At 42.1% G+C, this 9,132-nt stretch overlaps 1 protein-coding gene across 3 annotated transcripts in view; it reads left to right on the forward strand.

Moving 5' to 3' along the window:
* Positions 1-9,132, forward strand: part of LOC107041513 (dmX-like protein 2) — a 47,320-nt gene that overhangs the window by 4,873 nt on the left and 33,315 nt on the right. For all 3 annotated transcript variants that reach the window (XM_015262095.1, XM_015262097.1, XM_015262096.1), the window contains exon 2: positions 1,603-1,800. In XM_015262095.1, the coding sequence (XP_015117581.1) occupies positions 1,603-1,800 (198 nt within the window). The remainder of the gene's footprint in view (positions 1-1,602; positions 1,801-9,132) is intronic.

Genomic DNA, 9,132 nt, shown 5'->3' on the forward strand with positions numbered 1-9,132 from the left:
TGGGGGGGGGGGGGGATTACGATTCCTTTGGCGCCACGAATTCACATATATTTTCCATACCATTTTTTCCCAGGAATACTGGAAAAATAATTAAAAATATCCCTCTCAATGAGTTCTTGGGATATGAGCATTTTAATCTTTATTTTCCAAGATATCAACGTTTGGCTGTCAGAAAAAATGATCGATGAAAAAATGACGTCAGAAAAAATAGCTATTGGCAAAAACAACCGGTGAAGAAATGACTCCGGAAAACAAAATTGCCGGAAATAAAAAGATTCGGAATAAACAAATGTGGAAGAAAAGCCTTGGAAAAAAAGTGACCACATGGACCTCAGTGACCCCCTGTGACTCCAGCAACTCTTCTGTCTCCTTTTTTTTTACCCTTGTGATCTTTTATGATCCTTGCGACTTTCTGTCTCTGCGACCCTGTTTTGTGATTGTTTTGGTGTAAATTAAAAAATTGAAAATTGAAATATCCAGATAAATTATTGAGATAGAATTTTTGCATCATTTTTCCCGTAATCTTGCGAAAAAATGGTACGGAAAACATATTTTAAATCGTGGCGCTAAGGGATCGTAATCATGCCGTTTGGGGTTAAGGGTGAAGCAGTCATAAGAGTCGAATGACTCTTAATGAGGTTTGAAGTTGAGGGTCAAATTGTCTTAAGAGACAAACAATCCTTGAAAATAAGTAAAATTAAGGGTTCAATGATCATTTCTAATCATTCTGCTTCGACCCGTTCAAGGGTTAAATAGTCTTGAGACTATTTAACCCTCAATCCTGAACATTCTTGCGGCCTGCATGACCCTCAAGCCCATTTGACCTTAACTCTAAATGTCCCTATGGATCGTTTGACCCTCAAAATCATTTAACCCTCAATTCCTAACGGCTTTAAAAATATTCTAACCATTTGAGCATCAAACGTGAACGTTCTTGAGGTCTGCTTAACTCTTAAAACCATTTGACCCTCAACTTGAACGGTCTTGAGGTCTGCTTAACTCTCAAACCTAGTTGAACCTCAATCCCAAGCGTTTTTAAGGATTTTTTGATCCTAAAACCCATTTGAACCCGCAATTCCTGACGCCTTTAACGATATTTTAACCATTTGACCCTCAATTCTAAACATCTTCAAGGGGTCTTTTCACCCTCAACTCCAAACAATCTTAAAGGTCGTTTGACCCTCAATACCATTTGACTTCAATCTCAAGCGTTTTTAACGATCTTTTGACCCTAAAAACTATTTAACCCTCATCTTTAAACATCTTTAAGAGTCTTCTGACCCCGAAAACTATTTGAACCTCAACTCCAACTGTTCTTGAACGTCGTTTAAACCTCAACTCGTTTGACCTTCAACTTCAAACGTTCCTCAAGGTCACTTGCCCTTCCAAACCATTTGACCCTCACCTCGAAACGTTCATAAATGTCGTTTGACCGTCAACTAAAAATTAATAAAAAAATAAATTTCCTGAATAGTCGTTTTTCCCGGCATTTCATTCTCCCATAGATAAGTCAATTTTTTTGAAATATCTCAACAACTAGTGGATTTAATAGGAGTGAATGCTTGGTTGTCTTTCACGAAGGTATGTTCGCATTTATTGCAGGCCTATGCAGCTGGCTGCAACATCGTCATTCTCGCAAGTAACTTCGAGAGAGTCCAGATAATACCGGGGGCTGTTCACAACTACATAAGAATCAGCTGTTTGGATTGCAGTACTGACACTGGAAAAATTGCCGCTGCGTATGAGAATCAAATATGTATATTCGAACCTACTCCGCTTATTCACAGTACTTGCTCACACGTGAGTACATCCACATATCAACGTTTCATTTAACCCTCAGTAATTATGCTGTTTGAGATGAGAAATTTCTGTTGCAAAAATAGATTTAGTTGCTCCAAAAAATTGTTATTATCTGTACAAGCAAATCTCATTTCTAGCATTGCCTATTCGTTATTCTATGCTACTATTCGTATTCTGCTCCCGAAAAATGTAATTTAATGTGAAACAAGGAAGAATAATTTTTCATTTCCGCTATTCAATCCTCAAAAGTAAGAAGTTAATTCTTAAGCAGACTAATAATGCTGAAATAATGAAATATTTCTTGATTAACTTGACTTTATGAGAGATATATAACTCGACTTCAGGAGAGATATTTTAATCATGAAAAGGCACAATTTCAATATTTTGTTGTTGAAAGGAGAGTAATTATTCATGTTTGAATTAAATGATTTTTATCTTTTATCTCGTTCAAACAAGACTTGTTTGAGAACATGTTTTTTCCTCTCTCAGTGTAATTATGCGAAAACCGTGCGCAATTAAACCGAAATTTTCTTCACTCGGGTTCCATGTCTATATCTCACAAAACAAACTCAACACGTCAATTCAACACACGACATTTTAACACACAAATTCAACACCAACAAAGTCAACACAATCAAACTCATCACAACACAATTTAAACATGCGTAATAATCAACACAAATCAAACAAAAACACCATTATATGTACTCTGGATGTCAACAAACACATCGAAAATATCACCATTGGGCATCCAAAGGAAAAGACAATAAAACTCCCAGCTATCTTCATAGCATCCAACCCATATACATTTGAAATATAAATATATAGACACCAATATGAGAAAACAAACGAAACCAACCCAACCATATACCTGACAATCGAAGAATAATCAGTACGGTGAAAACTCTGATGTGAAATTAATGTTGAAATTGAATATGATGGAAAAACCGAATGATGAAATAGTTTTGGTAGAAAATGAAAATGTTGAATTGACGTGTTGTGTTGAAATGACGCCGCGGAGTTTAGACGTGTCACCTTCACTCGCTGATACAATCGCAAGTTGAAAATGACCAGAAAAAGGAAATCTAGTGCTGAACATCTGAAAAATGCCTTGAGCAAAATTTCAGTTGCAAAAATAGATTTAATTGTTCAAAAATAAATATTTTTATTTGTGCAAGCAAATCTTATTTCTAACACTAAATATTCGTTATTCTATACTAATATTCGGATTCTGTTCCCCGAAAAGTCATTTTATGGAAAACAAGAAAGAGTAATTTCTCCTTTTTGCTATTCAATCCTCAAAAATAAGAAATTAATTCTTAAGCGGAATAATAATGCAGATATAATAGCAATTCTCTAATTTAAGAACAAAATATTTCTTGATTAACTTAACTTCGTGAGAGATATTTTAATCATGAAAAGGCACCATCTCAATATTTCGTTCTTGTAAGGAGACTAATTATTCATGTTTAAATAGAATAATTTTTTTCTTTTATTTCGTTCAAACAACAGACGTTTGAGATCGTGTTTTTTTCTCTCTCAGTGTAAATTGAACAGAAATCTCTTTCTATTACTCAATCAAAATTTTCTTGACTCCTTTGTTGTAATCCAGAATATTCCATGACCAAATTACGAAGTGATTCGTGTTTAATAATTATGAAATTAACTGTTTATCGATTGTTTACCGATTCAGCATCGTATTACACCACGGGATCATTTTGTAATATGAATACAACGAAAAAGAGACAAATGTGTGTCACGGTTTTCTTATAAAAACCGAGAACACACTGCACTCGGGAGTCATTACCAATGTAGTTCATTTGGGAATTAATCTTAATTCTTTTGTATTTTTACCGTTACACTTTGAGTGAGAAATAAAGTAAATTCAAGTATCTTAACACTGAAGTTTGAGTCCATTGTACTCGTCCATTCTACCTCACACAACAATTTAGTGGCAGCGCGTGTGTTCTTCAGAAACGGGAGCCTGATCAACTTTCGTCGAAGACAGTGGTTAAGAGAAGAATTCGACATTTTCGATACGTCGGAGGAAACGTGTATTCATTTTGGAGAAGCATCAAGCTGTTCTGGGACGCCGGAATAGTAGCAACCGACTGTTCCGTAGGAGAAGGGGCGAAATCCAACTGTTTTGCGGACTATTTTGAAGCGGAACGAAGCTGACACGGAACAGGCGATTTTTCATTTATGGGGTCTCAGTCAGAGTGTTCCGGACGACTTTGATTCTCTGGAGGAATTAACTCGAGGTGTCAGGCAGAATTTACGTTCAGTAGGGGTGAATTTACACTCAATTGAAGGGTCTTCTGCGGAGGTAACAAAATCAGAAGGGTTTCGTCGTGGTATCACGATGCGCAGAGCCTTGAATTTTGCTAGGGGGAACCGTGCTTCCAGTTCCTTGGCCGAGGGGGTCCGGCGGCGTTCGCGTAGTGTGGAGAACTTCGTGGCGGATGACCCGCTGCAGCCGCAAGGGCAGCAGCCGCAATGGCAGCAGGGGCAAGATGGGCGGCAAGAGCCGCGGGGTGGGAACGGCACACCTGTGAGGCCGGCACCGCCACCACCGCAGCAGCAGGGCTTGCCCGCAGCTGATGATAGGGAGCAAAGGGAGGAATTCAGCACACCTATGTCTACTCCGTTCTCGGTGCCGGGGGGATCACTTCTGTTGGGTGATTTCACCCCACCACTGCATAGGCAGCCGGATTTACCGGAATTGGATATCTCAGGTCTTCGTAAAATGGACACCCAGGAGATCCTGAGGGGTAGTGGGACAGATCAACTTGTGGCTGAGATGCTGAAAATAATAGAGGGGGCCCAGGAAAGGATTAAGGAGGAAGCTCAGGAGCGGCGACGATTGGAGGACGAGCTACAGAAGGCTTGGGCAGAGATGTATCGTGGTCGTGACGCAGCTGGGGTAAATAATCTTCCTGGTACTGGCTCTAGTAATGGTCACCTGCAAAGGGGATTGATAGACCTGAAGGGGGCTCTACAGCTTGTTCATTCATTCAATGGCGAAAAGGCTGATGAGTTGATACCTTTTTTGGGGTCTTGTGAGGGTGCAAAGGACTTATTGCAACCTGAGTTACATCCTATGTTACTGAAAACTGTTTTGAAGAATAAGTTGACAGGCAAGGCATTTGTGCAACTGAAGCATAAGAAAATAGAAAGCTTCGATGAGTTAAAAATCAAGTTGGAGGCGTTGTTTGGCAAAATAAAGTCACTTGTGGGATTGCATGCGGAGTTCAATAACATGCAGCAACAGAGTGATGAAGACGTCAGCAAATTTGCAGCCAGAGCTGAGCGAGTAACGCTCGATTTAATCGAGGGCATACAAAATCTCTTGGCTAACGATTTGGATGAAAAGGAGAAAGGTGGGGCGAGGAAAGCGCTTTTGACATTGGCTAAAGCGAATTTCGAGCAAGGGCTACGTGGCCAGATACAAATTTTGGTCAGAGCTAATAATTACAAAACATTGCATGAGGCCTGTCTGGGGGCGGTTGAGCTGGAAAAAACGATGCCAGGTTTCCATGGAGCTTCTAAGGGGGGTTCTGGAGGAAATTTTGGAGGGAACTCTGGAGTAGGTGGTTCCAGGTGTTCTCAGGGGGGGAATCGTCATTCGGTGGGGCGGAAATCCCTGGGGGCGGGATGTTTTGCTTGCGGCCAGGCAGGGCATCAGGCAAAAGATTGCAAGGTGCAGAAAAGGACAAGTCTACCTGTTCCAGAACAACGCAGTATCAATGCATATGGAGTCGTGTGCAAATTTTGTCACGTTCCAGGGCATGACATAACAGCATGTTTTAAACTGAAGAAGCAGTGCGGGTTACCAGAGAATGCGGAGCTACAGGTGAAAGAGAAACATGATGTCACAAAGCAGGGCAATAAAAATGCTGACAGTGGCACAAAGAAGAATAACAAAAATAAAGTGGTATCGAACGAGGAGCCTACGCTGCCAATGGGGGCATTCCAAGTGATGCAAATTAACGAGGTTGAGAACGATGAGGATCGACAAGATGATGAGGTTTCACTTAGTCCCAGTTCCAGAAGGCGTAAGATCACATCTGAAGAGCCTTCCAAGACAAAGAACCATTTAATTTTGTCAGCCGATGAGCTCAAGCAGCCGACGATGTTTTTAGCGGACTCTGGCGCTGCTATATCAGTAATAAAAGCTGGGGAATTGAAGGAAGGTGCGAAGGTTCAACCCGGGGGAAGGACGCTACGTGGAATTTCTAATCAGGATGTTGGGACACTCGGAAGAGCTGAAATTTATCTGAAAATTGGCAAGGAGTTGGGGCATGTATTTCACGTTGTTCCTGACAGCTTTCCGTGTGTTGGAGGGATACTAGGAGAAGACTTTTTCCAGTCTCGAGATTTAACTATATTTGTTGAACCAGGGAAGTGTGTTATGATCAATGGCACACGTTTGCAACTTTCCCCACCTGAGAAACCAATTTTGGTAAAGGCCAGAACAGAGACATTGGCCTGGGCAACATCGTTGAGCACAAAAAGTGGAATTGTGCGTAAGCAGAAATTACAACCGGGCGTGTTTCTGGGTGAATGCCTCACGAAGCCACGGGGTGGTCGAGCAATCGTTTGTGTGATGAATACCACTGAGGATGACGTATTCTTGAACGTTCCGATTGTGAAACTCGAGGAATTGCCCACCGCCGAAACGATAATGCTGATGCATGCAGAAATTAAGCAAAGCAGAAGGAAGAAAACAGATCGAATAAAACTTCTTCACGAAAATCTGAGGATTTCTCATCTCAATCGAATTGAACGGGAGAGTCTGCTGGAGATGCTGGAGGAGTACAACAACATTGTGCAACTTCCAGGGGATCCTCCGGGCGTTACAGACCATCTGGAGCATTCAATCCCTATTGCTCCAGGTGCGGCACCTGTCACTGTTCGACCACATGGATTGCCGCATTCGCAGAAGGAGGAAGTCGATTGATAAGTCAAGGAAATGCTGAAAAACGGGGTGATTCGACCGAGTAACAGTCAATGGAACGCACCATTACTCGTTGTTCCTAAAAAACCCGATGCCTCAGGGAAAATCAAGTTGCGAGTTGTCGTGGACTTTCGCAAGTTAAATGACATCACCATCGGTGACTCATACCCACTGCCGAATATCTGTGATATTCTGGATCAGTTGGGAAACGCAAAATATTTCACCACACTGGACTTGGCGTCGGGATTTCACCAGATTCCAGTGAAGGAGGAGGACAAGTGCAAAACGGCTTTTTCAACACCGTTTGGGCACTACGAATTTAACCGTTTACCCTTTGGAGTAAAGGGAGGACCGGCGACATTCCAGAGGCTGATGAACTCAGTCTTGGCTGGAATTCAAGGAATCAGATGCTTTGTATATCTCGATGATATCGTAGTTTTTGGAGCAAGCCTGAAGGAGCACAATGACCGTCTACGAGAAGTGTTGGAGCGATTGAGGAAGGCTAACTTGAGGTTACAGCCCAACAAATGTAACTTTTTGAGGAAGGAGGTCGTTTACCTGGGTCATGTGATTACGGAGGCAGGGATCAAGGCTGATCCTACAAAAATAGAAGCAGTAAAAAACTTTCCGGTACCTCGGACAACGAAGGAAGTGATGTCCTTCCTGGGGCTGGCGGGTTACTACAGGAAATTTATTCAAGATTTTTCAAAAATTGCCAAACCTCTCAAAGATTTATTAAAGAAAGGAGTAGCTTGGATATGGGGAGAGAGAGAAGGCGTCGCATTCGAGAGCTTGAGAGAAGAGCTCATTTCGGCTCCAATATTGCAGTATCCAGATTTCAAGAAACCATTTTTGTTGACAACCGATGCATCAAACAGCATTGGGCGCTGTTTTGTCACAGGGAGAAATTGTAAGTGATTTGCCAATCGCTTACGCAAGTAGGACATTGAATAAAGCCGAAATTAATTATTCCACGACTGAGAAGGAACTTCTTGCTATCGTTTGGGCTGTGAAACATTTCAGACCCTATTTGTATGGCCGAAGATTTATCATCGTGACGGATCATCGACCTCTGCGGTGGATTTTCAACGTCAGGGATCCCGGGTCACGACTGATGCACTGGAGAATTAAATTAGAGGAGTTCGATTATGAAGTCGTACACAAACCTGGGAGGTTGAATACAAATGCTGATGCCTTGAGTCGAATTTACGTCATTACCCGGGATCAGCAGGCTAGGTTGGGAGCTGAGGGTGATGCTGTTGAGGTTGAGGAGTCCGAGGCACCTGAAGAGGGGTCCGAGACACCTGAAGAAGGGTGCGAGACACCTGATGAGAGTCAAGTGAGAGTCACTCCAGATCCTGAGGACATCCCAACAATAATGAGGGAATACCATGATACCCCTTTTGGAGGACATCCGGGCGTGCAACGAATGCACGAGAAAGTAAAGCTAAAATATAAATGGAAGGGTATGAAAAATGACATTGAGAAATATGTCGCAGGCTGCAAGAACTGCCAGCTGAATAAGTTAGGAAAAGCAACTAAGGTCCCTATGCAGATTGGAGAAGCTCCGGAGACGGCGTTCGAGCAATGTGCAATAGACATAGTTGGTCCATTACCAGTCACGGAGGATGGGAATAAATACATCTTGACGTTCCAGGATGCGTTGACAAAGTTCAGTAAGGCGATTGCAATTCCCGATCAAGAGGCGAATACTGTGGCAAAAGCATTCGTTGAGAAAATTATTTGCGAGCACGGAACGCCTTCGAAATTGCTGACGGATCAGGGCAGGAATTTCACAAGCGAAATTTCTAAAGATGTCTGTTGTCTTCTCAAGATAAAGAAGATTCAGACAACGGCTTATCATCCTCAAACGAATGGTGCTCTTGAGAGGTCTCATCGCACCCTAGCAGAGTATCTATGCAATTTCATAGATGAAGACCAAGGTGATTGGGATCAATGGCTACCCTATGCGGCGTTTTCGTACAATACAACTCTGCATACTGCCACGAAACGGACACCGTTTGAGCTACTGTATGGGAGGTGTGCTGATTTACCAACCTCAGTGAAGCAGCCGCCGCGACCTACTTACTCGTATGATGACTACGCACAAGAGTTACGTGAAAGACTTCGCGCATCTCACCAGGTTGCGAGGGAAAAATTGAATGCGTCGAAAGAAATAGCGAAAAAACAGTACGATAAAGATGCGCAGGAAAACGATTTCTGCGTCGGCGACAGAGTTTTGCTAAAAAATTAGGTTGTGCGACGTGGAAGGTCCAAAAAATTGACGCAGCCATGGCTTGGACCTTATGAAATTACTCAGAAAAATTCGGATGTAAACTACACCATTCGTTCCGGGAAGAAGAACAAAGAAGTGA

The sequence above is a fragment of the Diachasma alloeum genome, unplaced genomic scaffold (genome assembly GCF_001412515.2).
Source record: "Diachasma alloeum isolate Michigan unplaced genomic scaffold, Dall2.0 Dall_scaffold_00366, whole genome shotgun sequence".
NCBI classification, from domain to species: domain Eukaryota; kingdom Metazoa; phylum Arthropoda; class Insecta; order Hymenoptera; family Braconidae; genus Diachasma; species Diachasma alloeum.